General features: G+C 49.8%; 1 protein-coding gene and 1 long non-coding RNA gene across 4 annotated transcripts in view; one reads left to right on the forward strand and one right to left on the reverse strand.

Annotated features, from left to right (window-relative positions):
• Positions 1-20,464, forward strand: part of LOC108509577 — a 63,178-nt gene that overhangs the window by 30,776 nt on the left and 11,938 nt on the right. For 2 of the 3 annotated variants that reach the window (XR_001878645.1, XR_001878646.1), the window contains 3 exons: positions 9,968-10,111; positions 13,057-13,250; positions 14,555-14,692. Coding sequence is in view for 1 of the 3 variants with exons in the window: in XM_017839086.1 (XP_017694575.1) it covers positions 9,968-10,025 (58 nt within the window). In the remaining 2 variants the exon portion in view is untranslated. Of the gene's footprint in view, positions 1-9,967; positions 10,112-13,056; positions 13,251-14,554; positions 14,693-20,464 lie in introns of those variants that run through there. The other variant, XM_017839086.1, reaches the window with a different exon arrangement.
• LOC108509579 lies at positions 7,327-10,685 on the reverse strand. The gene is made up of 3 exons (XR_001878650.1): positions 10,388-10,685; positions 10,049-10,195; positions 7,327-8,901 (listed from the first exon to the last, which is right to left on the reverse strand). It is a non-coding gene; the product is annotated as an uncharacterized LOC108509579 (long non-coding RNA).

The following is a 20,464-nucleotide window of genomic DNA, read 5'->3' on the forward strand; positions in this document are numbered from 1 at the left end:
GGTGTCGAGGAGAAAATTGCCCCGTGGTATCTCGACTGTCTGCATGACAGGCTGCAGTGCTGAGCCCACTGCTGATCTGTGGATATGGATCAGGAAGAGCTTGGGTAAAGTAAACTATTGTTCCAGAGTAAACTGGGAACAAGGAAGAAGTCTGCAGACTTCATTCACACGTTCTCACGGTGTTTTGCAAGCCTGAGTAATCCTGTTCCATAGCCAGATGGCCAAAGCACATTTAGCTGTGTGCACATACCTTGGACTGTGCCACCCAAGGACCCTGTGCTGCTTTGGGATTTTGTAGAGATTTGAGGATGAAAAAGAATAGCTGGGGGATTTTCTGAAGCCTCAGAGCAGGGGGTTCATGAAGAGCTGTGGTAGGTACTGCTTAGAGGAGACTCCCTAACATCCTCTGCTTCTTGCCTGTGCCCTTTGGGTTAGGGGAAACATCTTCCAAAAGCCATGCCGTAAGCACGGCCCCCTGGCCTGCATTGCTCTAATTACCTTCTTTAGGCCCCACAGGGACTATGGGCTTTTCCAGATAGATATTTAGCTGTTATTATGAACATGTAGTCAGGGTGCTCTGGCCTTAGCCAAATTCTGTCACTCTTGGCTGCTCTGCTTTAGAGGGCTCAGCAGCATAGAGGGAACCCTGCCTTTCCTCAGCACCTTTCCCCAAAGCTGGTCACCAAAGCATTTACTGGACACGCCATGGTTTCCATACCTGACACTCACCATGCAGAGCCTGTTCTGAGCTGCAGCTTTGAGTTTTGCAATCTGTGGTGGCAATACAGGGGTCTCAGGTGAGTCCTGCCACCCCCACTACTTCAGGCAGCTCTTCACAGAAGGCTCTCCCCAGGCCTTGCCCCTGCCTGAATTCCTAGTCTAGCAGTATCACCACTTTGGGGCCTCAGCACTGGCCCTTGCTTAAATAGCAAATCCCCTCTGACTCAGCAATCAGCTGCAATTTTGGAGTGAAGGTGTTTTAAAGATTAGGACATGTTTGACTATGCGGAACAAAGGCAAATGTCTCCTCACTCGTGGACTTAGCACTTACAGAGCTGCATGTGGCAAATTCTTCTGCTTTGTGTTTCTTGTTTTCTCTTTCATAGTAATAGCTGGGCATGAGCTTGTGGGTTTCCTTGTTTGTTTTTAAAGGCAGTGGATGGAGCTGGAAAAGGTTTTCAGTGCAGGAGGTGTGAGCCTGTTGGTTTAGCTCTGAATAAGGGGATTACAGAGTCAGAAACATGGGGAAACCCTTTTCTGGTAGGTCCTGTGCACATTCCTTCAGACTGTGTTGGCGTCTCTCCAAAACCAACGGTGATTTATGTAAGGAGCTGTGAGAGAAGGGCAGGAGTGTGAATATACACCTGCCTTTGGGTAAGAGGGAAAATATGCTTGCTATGTCATTGCAGCTCGCTCAGGGGGACAGAGAAGGGCAGGCAGGCGGAACGCTGAGGAGGAGGGCAGGCGTTGCCAGTATCCACTGGGGGAATCGGGATGCTTTCTCACGTTAGCGGTGGCTCCTCCTCCCATTTTCGGGTGAACAGTAAAAAAAAAATCGGTTTGACAGTGCCTGAAACTGTAAGAGCTTTGGGAAAGAGATCCAGTATCATAGTTCAAATCTGAACTGCAATGCTTAGGGACACCTTGGGTTTGTGGGGATGCGAGGGCCAAGGCTGGGATCAGTTAGGCTGTTCCAGCTGCAGCTGTACCACATAAGGAGGCTTCTGCCCCTATCACTTAGCCCACCCCACCCAGGGGCAGGATGCTGCTCCCCACCAAACAGATGCCTTGGGGCTGGTCCCTGATCTTGGCTCCAGAAGGAGGCAGGCTGAAAGCAGCAATTTCAATCTCTTGCAGGAGCCTGTCTCACCTCCTCTGTGGCCAGATCCCACCCCCCACTTTCTCCTTCCACCTTCCTTGAGGGATGAATGTTGACTTGCATGGGGAAAGTGTTCCCCTCTTTGTGGGCATGTGAGTTATATGCCCCATAAAGCTCTGCTAGGTTCTGGTTAATGCCCAAATTGTCCTGGTCCCAAAACATGGCTCTCATGGGCTGCATTTTCATCCCTGTACTAAATTTCTCCCCCAAAAACAGGGAAAATCTGTACTGCTCCCTCTTCCTGGCGACCCTATGAATGAGCAGTGATTCCACTGATCCAAACCTCTTCCAAAGTACCTTTATAGTTGCTCCTTTGGAGCACACTGGAGTCAGAGATGGTGGCAGTACCTCCCGGGCCAGCCCACCACGTGCCATCTGGGAGATCAGTGTCCTCTGTGCCCAGCAACCCCCCAGCACCTTCCATAGGGTGACACATCCCTGCAAAGCCAAGGTGAAGGCTGCCACCTACTGAGTCCCCAGAGCTGGCTCTGGTGACACCTGAGCATGCATTTGGCAGGCAGGCACAGCTTGACGCAGTGCTGGAGGGGAGGATCTCAGTCAGGGACCCTTGGAGCTGAAGTTTTCACAAGCAGCATCAATCTCTTGCACTACGTTTGTATTTAGACACATTTCGTTTGGATAGCAGGACTTTGGGATGGGTTTACTCTGTGCAGTCTTTCCTTTGAAGGAAGAATCATCTTCAAAACCACCCCAAGGATGTCACTCTGTGTCACCTGTTCAAAGCATGGGGGCTGTTGAAAACTTGTGCTTCTCAGAACAGCTCAATAGGTTTGGTGCCTATTCGTGGGTAAATATGGGCTGGGTGAACACTCTGTGAATTTCTGCAGATAATTCAGTACTTCAGAGTCCACTGAAGGAGAAAAGACCCCAAGAAATGGACTGACTGTGTTTAGCAGCAGAGATTTAGCAACAGAGGTCTTTAACAGGAGTGGTACTAGAGGCCAGATTTACTAGAATCACATTCTTAAAGCAATTAAGATCCGATTGTATAATGAATGAATTGGCGATCACCACAAAGCTGTGAGTTTCCCACCCTTGAGTCAAGTTGCAAAGACCTGAGATCATCTTGTTTAAGCATCTGTTGCAAATACAATTTATGGTGCTGTTGCTGGGAGGATTATGATAAGGGAACAAAGCTGCAGAGTTAATTAATTAATGGAAGTCGGCGGTGGGTGGGGAGCACTGTGAGGATACAGGGTTCCCCATCCTACCTTTTGCAGGGCTCTCTTTTCCCTGGAATGTGCTCATGGCTGCTGCTGTGAGGTGGGATCAGCTTTGATGTGCAGTCACAGGCCTGCTCGCAGCCAGTGGGTGTGTTAGCACTCCTCTCTCAGGCTTGGTGGCAGGAGCAATTAAAGCCCGTTTCTGGAGGAGATGGCCTCGAAACAAGGGAAGCCAACACCCCAAAAATCCCATGACATGGCCTGTGCAAAGCTGGGCTCTGAGGGGGGCCTGGAAGGGTCTTGCCCTTCAGGTCACACTCGCTGGGGGAAAACACACTGTTGCTGGTTGTATTAAGTGAACATGTTCAGGAAAAAGATTGTTTTTCTTGTTTTTTCCAGTTGCCTATTTTTATTCAATAATCACATAAGCCCAAATGGGGTTTAGGTTTACTTGGATGGGAAGTTTAGTTTGGTCTGACTACCTGCTGACAGAGGCAAGGCTGAAGAGCTCTGAGTGCCAGCACTGAAAGGGAACGATAGTGAGGTATTGCCTTCAGAAACTTCAAACACATCCCTTTATCACGGCGTGATTCAAAGCATCACTCAGCAAGTTGGTGCAGATGTAAGTTATCATCTGAATACCAAGCACATTCCAATAACTGCCTCTGAAAGCAGGAGAGTACATTTCTGAGTATTGGTCGATGTCACATCCTTGCCCTTTTGAACAGATGGGAAAAAAAGATGTTTAGAAAAAGAAACACAGAATATTTCCCAAAGCTCTGGCAGTCCAGTGGGGAGCCGAGACTTTCAGAGGCAGAGGGGAGCCATGGGAGCCGCTTCACTGTGTGTGTGTACGGACTGGTTTGCTCCCTGCAGGAGCAGTCTCCTGGGATTCAAACCTGAGCTGACCTGAGAGGGAACCATGTTCAGTGAAACTACCAGAGCAGTGCAAGCTCAGCTCAGAGAGCCCGCAGGCTCCAGCTCTAGACATCAGTCCAGAGGAAACCTGGCATCATGAGCTCCTTCCTGGGGAGCAAGTCCTTTAAATAGGCAGCAAGGGGACAGACAGAGGAGAGAAGATAAGAAACCTGTAGGAAAAAGCCTTTCTAAAGCTCAAGCCCATCCTTCCTTCATTCTTGCTCTGATCCCAGTGCTTATGCAAACAGTTTGCTAAGCGTTGGGAAGCTGAACCGGTTGGCTGCTGACGTATGCAGCTGTCAGTGCACTGTCTGAGGGCACCACTGTCTGGCAGGGGGAAGGACAGTGTGAAACCAAGGGCTGCTTTGACACTCCTGGCCTGGGCCGGCAGCACAAACCAGAGACAAGGCCAGTAGTCACCTTTTTCTCTGTTTTATTTACAAGGCTCAGGCAGCTCATCTTAGCTGCAAAGCACAGCTAAAAGTGGTCAAAAGAGCATTCGGCTACAGCTTTATGTTATAGACCATATGAGGCATGTAAAAAATAAATGATTGGACCTCCTCATCTTGACACTGCCTAGACACTTTCTTATTTGCCAACTTATTTCTCAGTTCATTGGATGTACTGAAATCACAAAAATGCTATGCCAAGCATTTTGTCTCCTGCCCTGCTTGAAATTTAATGATGCCTGGAATGAAGCTGCCTGCTCATCTCAGCGAAGCTGCTGCAACATGGCCCATGAGTCCTGGGCATCCAAGGCCTGCAGAGCCCTGGCCAACATCTTCTGGCTCTGGAAGCAGACTGGTGTGAGGCACTTCACCAAGCAATATCGTGTCTCTGGTCTGCAGTAGGTACTGGGGCCTTGCTTGTTCCCTGTAACACACACAGAAAACCTTGAGTTCCTTAAATTTGGAATATGGAGCTCACCAGTAGCGATAAATTTTCTGGATCAAGGCTGTTCTCCTCCTTCTAATTTATGAATAGCAGAAAGCAGCAGCAGCCGAACTATGCATTTGGTGGGTGTAAAAGAATGACTCATTAGCTTAATGGAGAGTTATCTGGGCAATAAATGCATGAATAGGAATTGTGACAGTGAGTCACCCTTTGATTGTATGCCTGGGTGGAACGGATGCAGGTACCATTTTGCTAGGGACTGGTGTAGGGCAGGGTTCAAGATGGGTTCAGGGGAGGTAGGATGCTTTTTTCAGATCTTAACTGAACATCTTTAGCTATAAGAGGAAGTTACCAAGCTTCACTGGATTCAGACTTCCCAAATAGGGTCAGTGTTACTGTATGGGAAGGTCATGAAACTACTTAGCTAGATTTGCCCTGCAGGAACTATCTGAAGGATCTCATAAAGAAAGCCTAATCATGTCCAAATCATCTCCAAAGTAGAACCAACTTCCATCAGACCCTTTGTGTTCAATCCTGCCCTCTGCCCATGTCTCCCCTCACAAGTCACCAGCTGGTTGCAAGCGCTTCAAAGCCTGACAGGAGGCTGAGGGTGGTCGTGTTTTGGTGTCACCTTGAGCCTGTCAGCACTGCCAGGCCTTGTGGCCACAGGTGGCCTCGAGTGTTCCTAAGCTGTGCCCCACGTACCTGTGGCTCTGCTGCACCTAAAACTTCCCAGAACTGAGGGAAAGGGTGCGTGTGCTCCCTGAAATCCTGCACAGAGATTCATCTGGGAGTTGGAGCTGACATTTTGGTTCAGAAGGAGCTTCTGTGACTTGTCTGGGACAACTGTTAGCCTAGGTGGGGCTTTTGGAGCGAGCCACAGTTTTGATGCCTGTTCTGAGGAGGAGGTTTCAGGAGGAGGACTGTACCTGCCTGCTGAGGTACCTCAGTCGAAACGTTTAGCAGTCATAAGATCCTAAGTCATTAGTTGCTCTTTAAAGTTCTGGCCTGGAATTTCTGATGGATGGTAGATGCCAGAAAGTGAAATTGCTCTTATGATCAAGTGAATCCTCCCAGTATGTGAGGGAGTTACAAAACTTCATTGGCACCATTACACAACAAACAATTGCAGCTGGTTTGAGGAGAAGAGTCTCCACCCTGAAGTATGGTCTATAGCACTGCTCCACTCACGTTTTTCCAGGGACAGAACTGGATTTGCAGGTGCTGGTAGAGTTTCTCTGTGTGAGGCTGTACAGTAGCAGGGGCTGCAGCTGACCTGGTAGAGTTTGTGGGCCTTCTGATAACCACGAGAACAGGGCACCCAGACCTGGGGATGCACACAGGGACGTAGCACTTCCCTGCTGTATGGTTCTTCCTTCAGACTTACAGCTCACTTCTCCAAAGCCAAGTGTGGCCAGTACTGGAGGAACCGGGGTGTTATCCAGAGTCACTGTGCTCCTCACACTAACCCTGTAGCATTTGTAGAGATCCTTCCCGTCATCCCCATCAGTGCAGCGACATCTTCTTGGAGGATCATCTTCCCAAGTAACCAGGCAGCACAATCCCCATGGGACTCGGAGCCCAGGCGTTTGATGTGGCTCCTTTCCCAGGGCCAGCCAAATTCCCACCCGCCACGGCACTCGGAGTAACAGGACAAACAAGCAGCGCTGCCAGGTGTTTTGACACCAGGGAGTTGGGGGAGTTCACAGTGGAATAACAAACAAATAGCATGGATGGAAAAATACTTTCCCCCCTCTAGCAACTCTGGAAAAGCCAACGGCCAGTCAGGCCAAGGTGCCACGCGCCCATTAGGACTTGGTAATTGAGTGAAATCATACGGCCTCGTGATGACAGGGCACTGAAGTCTAAGGGCACGTTGCTCAACCCTCTTGGCATCTTTCTAGACCTGGAGTGGCTGAAGGGCCACAGCAGGGTTCATCCTGCTGGGTGCGTGCACAGCTCTGACTCTCCCTTTGACTGCTTTTAGGCACAAGCTTGGTCTCTAACAAGTTTTGTATCCACCTGGCTGGTTTATTATAGACTCAAAACCTCAGAGAATTTGATGAATTTGAAGGAAAAAAAACCAAACAATAGCCAAAGCCACAACAACCTGTAATATTTGACACTCCTGCTTATCAGAGACTCAAACCTAATTCATTGTGCTGGTTTTGTAGTAGCCTTCTACCTAGAAGAAAAATACTTGTAGCAAAAATGCAAATCCTTCATTCCTATCAAGCCAACAGTGGGTGAAGGTGAAACAACTTCTGGCTGTTGCAGAGCTTTCTGTGTGGCAGTGCTTTAAACAACATTTAGTCTCTGGGTGAAAGCACCCACCAGCAAGAAACTTAATGTAAAATAAGCTTTTCCTTATTCCCTGGAGTTGTGAGCCTGAAATGTGGCGCTGATTTAGAGTTTTATGTGTAAGATAATGATTCCTCTGTAATGGTGCTGTTCTCCTCTCCAGTTGGCTTATGTCTGTGTTCCATGATGGTTCCTTGTCCCCTATGTATGGCAGATCATGAGCAAATTGTCTGTAAGGTGCTTGGTCCATGAAAAACACAAAGGACATGAGACATGAAATGTACTCTCTTTTTGTAATTATTTGGGAAGGTTTCTTTTATTTACTTTTTTTTTTTTACCTGTCTGGTACCACAACAAACACTGTGGTTTGTCATTGTAGGATCTTGTTGTTCTCACTCCTCAAAGAAAGGGTGATAACATCAGCAGACTGCTGGGGAGCAACATCATTTGATGTCTGCCACAAGGCTAGTTGTATGTCAGGGTACAGCTCTCCTGAAGTCCGTACAGAGGTCCCTACTCAGCTCCAGGAGGATCAGACCAGGTTTTACGTTCTTTTTTAAAAGACCAGGACCCAGAAACACTTAATGTAAAGGACAGTCAGTGCATGGGCAAGTGCTTTGTTTGTGCACTCAGCTGCAGCTCAGACACGTGGTGGCAGTGGTAATTACGGGGTCAGATCCAGTTGCCATTCAACTGGGCATCTTCCACATCCCGTGTGATCCAGCGTGAGTCCAGCAGAGTTCCTTCCATCCATCAGCCCATTTCATTCATCTCTCTGCCCTGTCTCATGTGCTACGGAGAGCCCAGGAAGAGGAGAGAGGGAGGGAGAGGGAGAGGAATTGGAAGAGGCAGAGGGAAGAGGGAGAGCCTCCTCTGGTACCAAGAGCATATCCCAAAACCTACAGCCGACCCCAGTACTTTGTGGCTTCTCTAGGTGTCAGTCAGGCCCCTCTCTGATGAGGCTGGTGGGTGCACATCAGCGCTGCAGTAGCAGATGTAAAACAAAAATCAGGGCCGAAGCCTCAGTACCAGGGCCCTCCACAGAGAAAAAAAAAGAAAGAGCTCCTCTCCCAGTGCTACGCCCTTCCTTTCCAACCTCTCCCCTAAATCCAGGTTACCCAATTCCAGTATGATTTACCTCACAGCTGCCACTTTGAAATGCTTTCCTCCTGTCACCCTTGTCTGCCCTTCACTATTAACCACTGTCACATGCCTTGCATCGCATGACTTAATCCTTTGAGACTTTGGACTCCATTTACATATATAAACAAATAAAAAGATACACACCTGCAGTTGCTGTGGCCAGCTGGCAACTGCCTGAGCAGTAGCTGCATTCCTGGACCATGACATTTAGCGGGGCAGCAGATGGGAATTGCATGAAGTGCTCCTCGTTGACAGCCATTGGCAGCAACCAGTGCCTTTGCTCCCTGTGGAGCAAAGATCCAAATGAAGATCCAAATCCAGCCAGCTCCGCTCCTTTCTGTGCAAGCAGCTTGCATCTGCTCCAGCACATGGCCTGGGAAATTCAGCCAGTCCTCTGGGAATAGCTGGGAGTCTCCATGCAGAACTGAGAGGCAGCTGTATCCTGGTCCTACACACAGGCAGCACAAAGGGGCTGGGCCTGGAAACTTTTTGTCTCCATCCAAGAGCTTGCAGTGGGAAAGGAGAGTTGGAAAGGTGGATAGCTGTTGCACTGACAGAATGCAGACATTTCTTCCTGCAAGACTTAAGGGAAAGAAATATGTAGTTAAACCCCTGCTTAGTTTCAAGGGCACATTAAGTGCTCAGCGCTTTCTGATGAGGGGTTTGGGATATGACATGTGAGGAACTAAGGTTAATAAATAATCAAACCTGGTTTTAATAGTTAACATTTCTCGGCATTGTATGAAAAGCATTGGTAGCTCCTGTGGCAGGAATGAGAGTGCCCACATGTTTTAAGTCAGGCTTGTGTTTAAACGCTTGAGTCAATTAAAACTCCAGGGCAGCATAGGTTTCATTAATAATAATCCAGTGTTTCACCACAGGATACTCTAATTGTTCCTCATCGGGAAGATGTGATCCCAGGGACAGAAAGATTAACCTTCTAAGAAGCTCAAATGATAACATTCAAAGCACTACCCTAAATGATAATGAATTGCCTGTTCATCTTGTGGACTTTGATGATAACAACCAAAACACATGCACGTTGGGCAGCTGGTTTAGGGGACAGACTTCCCCTGGATCACAGCAAATTTTTGGGTAACAACTTATCACGGTTTAAGGAGTCCCAGTATGTCATGATACTTCGCTCTTCCAGTTCAACTTTCATAAGACCCTTGGGAACTTTGCAACCCGATAATTAAGCCTCTCTGCTCTATTGAGAAATCATCATGTAGGAGCAGCACAGCATCTCAGCATAAGCAAGGAAAAACCTCGATGATTGATGTGATTTGGGAAATCTCATGTATAGGTGGCATCGGTGCCTGATCCTGGGGGGCAGCTCTAAACTTAACCCAACATGGGCTGCATGGTGACTGTGCAGGAGGCACTGCCTGTGGAATTAAACCAGCAAATTAAAGCAGCAGAGATCACCAACAGAGATCAAGACTGTCTCGGAGACACCTGGGGAACACTTTGTAAATCAGGAGTTGTTCTCTCCACCTAACCCATAGCCACCCTGGCCTTCTCTCCACACTCTGCCACTTTTGACTCAAACACCAGGAACCATGCAGGAAAGGGGTCTGGAGCCAGTGTGCAACCACAGGAGAGACCAGTTTGTGAAATAACTTCTTTCTTTGTGTCTCACATTTAGAAAACCTCTCCCTGCCTCACTTCTGCTAAGCCCTGTTGGAGAACCAGAGCAGAGATGACACAATCCCAGTGGAGCACTTACCGATGGTTGGCACCAAGAGAACATCTGGTGTGGGCAGTGGCTGGAGCTCAGCATCCTAGCAAGGTAATTAACTCTGTCCAAAATTCAGGATAAACACAGGAGAGAAGCTGATGGGAGCATATGCGACAGAAAGGAGACAGATCCAACCTAGGTGAAGGGTGATCATGGGATTTATTGACAGGGCTGTGCAAATGGTATCCTTCCCATGTGCTGCCCAGCCATGGTTTCTGTGGGCTGTGTCACCCTGAAGGAAGGGGCTGTCCTGTCCAACCTTCTTTGGGCTTTTGGGCTTTAGCCTTATGGGTGGGCAAGGCTGGGAGCAGTTGGGTCAGAACCTACCTCTGGAGCACTTGGGCTGCATCCAGTGGAGGAGCAGATGCCTCCTGGGGTGTTCCTAATGGGAGGGGCAGCCCCTGGAAGCAGCAACCACCAGCAGCACCTTGGCATGTCAGCACAAGGCTCCCGGGCGCCTGGCTCTGTTGACTCCCTGTGACAGCAAACGTACCCTTCTGCAGTGACAGAACCCCGTGCTCAGCCCCAGAGCCCAGTGTCTGCTGGCCCCACAGGCACCCTGCTGGCCCCAGGCACACCGGGCACAGGGCAGGAGCCCCGGGGGAGCCGGGTGGCCTGCAGGGTGTGCCCGGGCCAGCGCTGCTGCATTGCCAGCTGAGATGCTTTCCCAGGGCAGGTTAAAGCTGGACAGAAGTCAGCATTAAAGACAGATCCAGAGATAAAAAAGCTCAGATTTCCATCGATTTACTTCGCCACATCATTCACAAGCACGCTTTGATCTCGAGTCATCTGTTGCTATAATTACTGAGCCATGGTTGATGCAAACACACTTCCCACTGTGGCTGGGTCACTGCAGCAGGGACTTGCTTGCTCGAGCACTGACCCAAGCTTGTGTTCCCATTCCTTTCTCTGTCCAAAGGGCTTCCCACCGAGAGTTATCTGACCAGTAACTAACTATTCTTTGGAGATCAGAGCTTTGTGACTGCCAGTCAGTTCTCCTCTGCCACAGGTGTGGAGCAGTCACTGCAGAAAGAGGCTCTGGTACAGGGGAGGGCCATACAGAGAGCTCATGGAGGGCAGACAAGCTGCTGAGCCGTGCCCGGGGGCACTCAGGATCAGACAGTTGGGCGCTTATCTGCGGGTGATCGCTGCACCTTTTGATGTTCCCCTGCTGCTGTTTGGACAGGCCCATTCAGGAGCTGTTCCAGAAAAGCCACTCCACTGTACGGTTTTAGCAGAGTAAGGCAGGATCTGATCCTCAGTGTAAACACGCCTTCAATAAAACAGGTGCATTTTATCTTGTGCAGCTCCCTGCCTCCTCCAGCGAGGTCAGCCCCGTGTGCCTCCCGCTGCTCCTCTGCCTGGGGATGGCATTCCTGGGGACAGGCCACAGCTTGTCCTGGGTTTCTTTGATGCTGCCTGCGGGCTGCAGAGGATGTGTTGATGTGGGGGGGGAAAATGCTGCTTCATGAAAAAGGGAGAAGGGAAACCACTGGAAGCAAGGATGACAACAGAAGAAGGCCCTAACATCCTGGGGACCGGAGAGAGAGGAGTTACTCTAGAGATGCTGTTCCCCCTGATGGTGCTTGCAGACATTACTCCAGGGGCATCTGTGTGCCTCTACCTTACTCAGGTTTGGTGGGTGGCACATGTCCCGTGTTAAGTTAGAAGCTGCCTCGGTCCTGTCTGAACTCACTGCCCTTTCTCTCTTTTCCTGCCAAGAGCAGAATGACGTCAGAGGCCCTGAGTCATGGACAGCCACGTTAGGCCAAACCTGTGCCCTCTGGTCTTTAAAGAAACCCTTCCTAAAGCACCCATGTTAAAGGCCAGTTTAACTGAGGAGGCTGTTGCCAGTCAGGAAAGGAGAGGATTTTATATTGTTTTATCAGTTTGCACTTTGCCACATCAGTGGTTTCCATGATCACTCACTTGTCCTTCTCATCCATGCAGTTGCACTTGCTCCTGGGGCACTTACAGTCACCTTCTGTATCTGAGCAACTGCCACACAGTGATTTGACTTAAACAACGTAACAAGTAGAACACAGGAAATGAGAGAAGAAAATATTTATGGGAAGTGGAATTTTTGAGGAACAGGCCACTTAGCAAAGTTTGTTTCAGATGCTCTGCTTGGAGACTCTTTTGCTTATATGTCACATGATTTCTTAGGCAGGAGACAGAGGGATTTCCCTGTATATGTAACTGTAAGTTCTTTATAATAAAACTGTGGTAGGGGCTCAAATGGTAATAAAGACTTTGAAAAGGCCAAGATTTCATAAGCTGAAGATCCATGGGGGAAGTGCCAGGTTAATTCTCACTGTTGCAGTGGTAATACAATCTCTAAGAGGAGGAGCCTTTTCCAGGTTTCTTTTGCCTTGGATCAAAATCTGACTAGCTCATTCCAGTAGGTCATGGTCCAGAAAGCAGCTTGTCCCAGGCCTCCAGACATCCTCAACCTCCTTGGACCTGAGCACCAGTGGTGCCCAGGCATGGTGCCTCTGCTCCTCAGACAGCCTCTTGGCTTCCCAGCCATGCTCCTCTGCAGGGTATTCTCCCTCTTTCTTTCCTTCAGGCTTCTTTTCCATGGGGACTGCTCCCCTTCCCTTATCCTACCTCCAAAGAATACCTGTATTTTCCGTGGGTTTCTTTGTGTTACGATTTGCTTTTCCGGTTGTGTTTATGACCATCTTAAATGCAATGTGTCATCACCGCCTTTTGACATAAAAGTATTGTCACCGTTGTCAAAAGGAAACACAAATGTTATGGCAACAAAGCAGTTGCATTATCAAAACAGCAGGTTTGTGTTCTTTAGGATTCCCATTCCATGGGAAATTGCCAGACTTTTGCTCCTATCCAACCATGGAAAAAGCTACAAAGTCACTGCAGATTGAAAAGAGGCTCCACATACTTCAACCTTCTTGTTTTTCAGACATTTCCAATGACTATTAACACAAACCATTGAATATGTATTATCTGGAGTCATTGCAATTGAATTGCAGGTACTTTCTGGAAGGAAGCAACACCTGAGATCTCTCATCCCTGAGAATAACTCCCTGTGCATTAGCACCACCAAAGTACTGAGGAATTCCAGGCCACATGTGACCTCTGGCTCTGCAAGGATCAGCCTCACTGGAGCTCCTCCGTGTGACATGTGAAGCTCCTGTGTTGCAACAGCCCCGCTACCAGCTCCTGGGTAGGAAAGCAAGTGGAAAAGTACTGCCGAGATGGACTTCCCTCACCCCCTCATCAAGGGCCAATGACACAATGTAGCATGCCTGGTATCCTGCATTTCCCAAGTCCTCTGCTAGGGAGGGACCTCTTCCATGTCTGCAATAGATGGGGCTGATAACGTGTGCCCACGGCAACCCTGAGGAGTAGGTCACACGAGGCATTGCTGGGGATGGCAGCATCAGGAATTATGTCACGTCTGGTTGATCAATGTATCACCACCTCCACTGCAGAAGGGATCAGAGCAGCTATAAATAGTTTCGGTAACCTGTCCCCTGTGAAGGACTGTAAAGAATACTGGTTTTTAGGTCACAAAACAAGCAATTATGTACCAAGAGGAAATTGCCCAAGTATTTGCCATGTGTGGTTGCTTTTCTTGAATTCACCTTCATGGTGTGTCAGTTCCAAAGGGTCAGTCGTGTTTCCAAAAGACACGTGTTTCTGTAATGACACTGGGTGTCCAGTTAAACCCTGCAGTCTGACCCTGCCCTGGGAAATGTGGTGGGGATGGGGACAGCAGGCTGGGAGCCCCTGAGCAACTTCTGCTGATGCCTGCCTTTCCTTGCATCTAATGGCTGCTCCACGGCTTCCACAGGCTGCCAAGGAGCTGAGCCCTCTGCCTCTTGTAGTAGTCCTGCTTCTAAAACCAGTAATACTGACTGGGAGAGAGGTGATGAACAGCAGCCTACTCTGAGCCCCCTCTGGAGCCTTCTTGTATTTCACGAGGCTTTTCTGGTAGGACAAAAAAAAGGCAGGAGAAGCCCACCCGTGGGGAGAGTTCTGATGGCAGGAAGGAAGTGGTTAGCAGGTGACATTCAGAGCTCCCACTCATAGCCAGCCCTTCCCTACCAAAGGGAAGTGCTCCTGCTTTGAAGTTTATTTGGAAAGCTTTAAAAATACTTACTAATTCAGGAACACTTTGCAATGTAAATATGCTCCCTTGGTACACTAAGAATTAGATAACAAGCTCATACCTCTTTTAGGAACAGAGCTTGTCACTGCCACAGCCTCTCAGAGGCCTTGAGTTATTCTTTTCCCTCTATTTGTAACAAGCGGTTTCTCTGCCAAAAAAAAATATCCATGTGGAAATGTGTATGTTTAGTGTCTCTGTGATCAGTTTTGTGTCCCATCTCTACCACTAGACAGAGAACTCCAAAATTCACCCAGCCCAGTCCGTCTTTGCCAGCAGACAATTCAAATGAATTCCCATTTCCCAACCGAAGGAGTAACTGGCCCCTGTGGGGAAGGTCCTTCCCCGTTGTGTTGCAGGGCCTGAGCCGTGGCTGCAGGTGCTGCGGCGGAGCTGGAGCCATGGCAGAGTCTGCAGGAGGACGGGCAGGTCACGTACCACAGCGAGCTGCAGTGGAGCCAGGTGCCACATGGGAGAAGGTCAATAAAGCAGAAAACGTAAGTGATGGATTGTTTCTGCAAGATAAATACACGTAGAGTTATCTGGAGCCAGTGCGAAGTAACGAGGGCATGCGGGGCAGGGGAGGGGTGGGAATGGGGAAATGAAAAACGGACTGCTCACAAGGGTGGGTGGGTGGGTTTCAGAAAAGGTGTATAACTCTAGCAAAGATTCAGGCCAGGTGAGCTGGCCTTCCAGAGAGAAAAGTGTGGGACTGTTGTCTCAGCCAGCTTCCTCTTTGTGAGTATTGGCCATGTTTAAGACCGTTTTGCCTTATCTGTAAAATCCCCACCTCTGGCTGTTGCCCTGTAATCTTTTCAGCTTTTGGATCTCCATGAGGGAATAGTAAAGGTGGGACCCAACACACTTTATGTAAGCAGCAATCCTTGAAACACTGCAGTCCGGTTCCACCAAGAAATTTAGCCTTCCTTGCAGCTCATGGACATAATTCCCTTTCCTCATCCTTCAGCCAGGCCTGAATGCCCTAAAACTGGGACCCAGCTGTGTAGAGACTGTCTGGCAGGAGTGCTCCTTTGACACCTACATCATGATTAAGTGCCAGTGACTCAAGGAGGTCAGGATCAGGTCTTCAGAGGGGAGAGAAGCAACCATTCAGAGGAAAGGGGTCGCAGGAATTAGCAAGGGCTGGTTTTTCACTCGTTTGATAATACTGCTGTAGAACTAAGGGAACAAACGTCACTCAGGCTCAGTCATCTGCAAATAATCGACCTAAAGTAAACCACCCCCACTTACTTCTCCTTCAGGTGTAGACAACTTCCAGGTCCTGGCTGGGTGGGGGATTTCCTGTCTGCATTTGGTTTGTACCTTTTCCAAGGCTTGTGGTTTGCCAGCTGGTTCGTGCCTTCCATTAACACCTGCTGCATGTTTAATTCGTTTTTAATTTTTCAACTGGGGGAGTGAGGCCTGACTTCTGCAACTGGCACAATCCATCCTGGCAGCTGAGTCTGTGCCGCCTTCTGCCTGCTGTGAGCCAGAGGGTTTGCTCAGTTTTGTTTTGCCAAAAGTTACCTTGATAGTGTAGAAATGGAAAACAAACGGAAAGAAAGGGAGCAAAACAGAAGCACAGCTTCCAAGTTACCTCTGTTCATTTGCCAGGAGACTGTGCAGAGCCATGCATTGTCCCCTTGGTCTCTTTGTTTGACACCTCTTGAGAGAGAAGCCATTTCAAAGGGGGATTTCCCTTCCTCTCTTTCTTTCATGGGGAATCTGAGACTTGGGGGTTTCTTTGGAGGCCCGGATGCAAGACATACACACACACACCTGGAAATCTGCCTGGAAAACCACAGCTAGAGATGCAGGGAGAAGCTGAGCATGGGCTCCTTCCTCCCAGGCAGCATTTTGGCCTCTGGCAGGTCTGGGTCAGGGCACCAGACGGGAGCAGACAGCTGAGGCAGCCCCCAGGCCTCAGCCAGCTCACACACACGGCTGAGTGCCAGGCACAGCAGGCACTGGGAGCACATCTTTGGTAGCATCCTCCAAGGAAAGCAGCACTGCTTTCCACTATTGGCAGGGGGGACTGGACGTAAGGAAGGGCTTTGGGAAAAAGCAAAGATCCTCTGTGCAGATCCTGGTCTCACATTGACTTATAGCTGCTGTCAGTCCTGTCATCTCAGAGATGAAAAGATGTGCTACATCATCCATCCTGTTATCCTGACATTTCAGTTGGGACATTCTTCAGGGAAATACAGCAGAAAATCTGCAGGTAACAGATATTTGTAGACAGGTCAAAAAGCATGTTACCTGAGGAACAACTGTTTTGACTAATGTCCTGTTGCATACCATGAAGCAACTGGGAAGAAGGAATAACAGTTATCTGCACAATCAGAAGTCTGCACAAACCTCTGATGAGGAGCTGGGAGTGTCACTAGGAACATTTAAACCAGAGGTGAATCCAGAAGAAAATTTCTGCATACCACCCCATTGTAAACGCTGCATTGCAGGGGTATGAGCAGAAATGGGGGGAGATTTCTCTCTTGGCCTTTTCTGTTGAGGTCAAACAGGAGGTTTCTAGAGCAAAGGGCAGAGTGACTCAAGTGTACATGAAACTGCCGGGAAATGGTCTCAAGTCCCACAGCTGTGACATCAGAGCACTTCACCCCAAGCACCAGGCCCGGCTCAGGCCCTCGCACGCCCTGTGTGCAGAGCAGGGGCACTCGACTCTAGGTGGCCAGGTCAGGGAGTACAGAGATGATGTGAGTGCCTCAGAGAGCACAGCTAGTGCTCAGCCTTGGGGAGGGGGCATCTGGCACAGCTGCACCCAGTGCAGACACTGCTGTGGACTGTTTCCCACACATGGGAGTGTGTCCAGAGGGGGTCAGCTATGCCTGGGGCCTGCCAGCAAGAGGAGTGAGTAATAGGGTACCTGCAGCTGAGCTGCTCAGAGTAGAAGCCTTGTATAGGTTGCCTAACCATCACCCCCTTCCTTCCCAGTGAAGCATGTGGCATGCAAGATAGCATTGGCTCCAGACAGCTGATGACAAGTTGAGTGTAGGTGTCTGAGAGATTTAAAAAAAAAACAACAGAGAAAGTTTGTTCTTATCCAAGCGGATTTCCTGGAGCGATGAGTGAGCCTGGCATGTTTCCAGTCTACCTTTGGCATATGCCTGTACATCTGGGCGGGCTGACACAGCCTCATCCATTTCTAGTGATAAAGGAGCAGTTGCCCTCACAAATACTGTGTTAGAGCCTGCTCTGTCCTCACCTCTGCTGCAGCAACCCCAGCCCTTATGCAGCCTCTGGGGCAGCTTTGCAGGAGGGAGCAGGGGAGAACTAACCTGCATCTTGCTGCTGTCACCTTGGAATGCCATACCTGCTGTCTTTGCTTGCTCCTCTGGGCCAAAACCAACTGCCTCCTCCCAGCAGCAGCTGCAGTAATTCAGACCCCTGGCAGCCCCCATGTTCCTGTACTCACTCGTGGCTGTGACAGGCCCGAGAAGCCCTTTGCTCCTCACCAGGCATCCTACCAGCTGCTCTCTTCTCTAGCCACCTCAGGAAGTATTTTTCCCTTGTTTCAAATAAACTTATGTCCTGACACTGAGCCAGCTACTGGAACTATTTCAGGTTGAGGATTACCAAACTTAGGCAGCAGGACAGTAAGTTATATTATAGCTGTTTGCCAACACCTCTGTTTAAAACCAAAAGTAACCATCTAGTTAGTGTGGAAACCATTCCAGTTGTGTAACCTCTGCATCTGCAGCGCTTGGATTCCAAAGCTGCAGCTCTGGCTGGCCATGACATGTGGTGGCTACACTCGAGCTCAGTGAGTTCTGGGATGTCTGGTAGCAAAGCATTCCCCAGGATCACTGTGGCAGGCCCAGATGGATGCAGAGCCATGCCTTGGAAACCCTTCCCTGCGTGTAACCTCAGCAGCCACAACACTTGTGTTCCGGCCTGTAGCTCTGGCTGGGTTTGGTCCATCCGTGGGTACACCGTGACATCTGGTGGCCACACTCGAGCTGCCAGTCTGTGCGTCTGTGACTGTGATTCTGGCTGGTTTGGTTCATTTGTGGGCACATCATGACATCTGGTGGCCACAGTGGAGCTCTGCAAGTGTCAGCAAAGGGTCTCTGGAGAAATTCGAAACACACCTGGACGCATTCCTGTGTCACCTACTCGAGCTGACCCTGCCTTGGCAGGGGGTTTGGACCACATGATCTCCAGAAGTCCCTTCCAACCCTCCCAATTCTGTGAGCCTGTGATTCTGGCTGGGTTGGTCCATCTGTAGGTACACTGTGTCATGTGGTGGCCACACTTGAGCTTGGCAAACATAGGGACGTCTGGTAGCAAAGCATTCCCTGGGATCACTGCGGTGAGCCCCGATGGATATGGAACCATGTGTGGGAAACCCTTCCATTCCCTTGCCTCCAGTGGCCTGCAGCTCTGGCTGGTTTGGCCCATCTGGGGGCCACAGTGGAGCTCTGCAAGCGTCATGGTGTCTGATAGCAAAGCCCTGGGACCACTGCTGCAGGCCCAGGTGGATATAGAACCATCCTGGAGCATTAGCAAGGGCTAAATAATCGCTTCGGCATCTTTCTCCCTTCCAGACTCACTCGTGTCCCCCCGAGCCGCCGGGAGAAGAATGCAGCCTGCAGCAAACCCGCAGGCCCAGACTCAGTTTAGATTGAGAGTCGTTGAGAAAGTTCAGCAGGGAGAATGTGTCACCAAACAAGCTCCAGGAGGGCTTGTGCTAATGGCTTAAACCTGAGCGTCTCAGGACTCCCCTACTTAGAGGGGAAGGGTCGTTTCTCTTTTGCCTTTGGACCATGTGTGTCCCTGGGAAGAGAAGTTCTTTATCCAGTGCCATGTCCAAATCTGTGATGGATTTACAGGTGTAAGCCCACCCCACAGAGGGAGCCTGTAGAGTGGGACATGTGAGTGTGCAGCAATGTGGCCCCTCTGCCACTGAGGCAGCAGAGATCCTCCCACTGTGCACCTATTTTGTGTCTTAAGCTGCAAATAGCAGCTGTGCAGACACTTTCTTCCACTTTGTTCTGAAAGAGGAGGTAAGAATAGACAGGACAGGCTGAAATTCGGAGTAAGTCAGGTACAGAATGAATAAGAAAGGTCTTTCAGGCAACTTCCATGGGAGCATGTTCAGATGTAGGCAGTAAATCTGTCTGCAAGGGAGGAACGGGTGATTGGGATTTCAAGAAGCAGATTAAGTCATGCAAGTGCTAGCAAAGCTTCTCCTTAGACTTGTGCACTTCCACCATTTGGAAAACTAGGACAAACAGAATGAGGGCATAAGCACCAGCTTTGTCTTTGGCCTCTACCTGGCTCAAATGTAGAGCCAAGAAGCCCAAGAGCAAGGTGGTTCCCTGTTGTGGATGCAGAATTTGCCTTCCTTGGGCTCACCACATGGCTCCCTGGTGTAAGGCAGGGTGTTTAGGATTCCCTGCCCTGCCTAGAGCCCCGGCTGCACCAGAGAACTCAGCAGGAAGCTATGGGAACCCCTCTTTGGTGCTGAAACTCAGATGAGAGCTTTTTCTTTCCCTGTGTGATGATGGGGCATAGTTCTCCTGTGCTGTCTTTGATGAGGGCAGACTGCCGAGCTGGACAGATATCCATGCTGCCCTGTTCATTTTCATGGTGACACTTCCAGGCACAGCCAGGGACTTGCATAAAAGTCAGACTGTTCTTCCCGTGCCTAAATGGAGACACAGCAACAGAAGAGTCAGAAGTGGCTCACTGCTGTAGCACGGGCCGATGTTGTGACCTGTGCGCTCGGTGTCAGCCCTGGGAGCTGGGAAGCCCCTCTGTTCCCCTGGACTGTCACGTAGCCTGGACACCCGGGGTCAGCACAGAGATATGATCTGGGTGCAGGGGCTGTGCCTGCTCACACGGCTGGGGTGTCCCAGCTGTCCTGTGCCTCAGGTCTCGCCGACCATCAGGGCTAATTCATGTTCTTGGTGCTGAGCTCATCTGTCACTCGCTGTCCCGGGGCCGGTCTGAGGCCCGTCTGTAACACTGACCCTGGAGCACGTGCTTTCTCAAGGACCTTCCCATGTGTAAAGGCAGCAGCCCGAAGAGCCACGTCCCCTCCTGACTGGCACTCTATCTCCCTCAATCAAGAGGCTGTCTGCCCCGGGAGTTGTAAAGTGTCCTGCCGGCAGCCCTTAATGACCGCTGACTGTCCCCTCCCTGCATGGCTGTGACACTGCCAGCCCCGAGGCACAGCACTGCACCAATGGTATTTTGGGCCTTGGCCTGACCTTCGCATGAGCCTCAGGGTTCGAAGCCATTGCATCACC

The sequence above is a fragment of the Lepidothrix coronata genome, unplaced genomic scaffold (assembly GCF_001604755.1).
Source record: "Lepidothrix coronata isolate B3197 unplaced genomic scaffold, Lepidothrix_coronata-1.0 Scaffold373, whole genome shotgun sequence".
NCBI classification, from domain to species: Eukaryota; Metazoa; Chordata; class Aves; order Passeriformes; family Pipridae; genus Lepidothrix; species Lepidothrix coronata.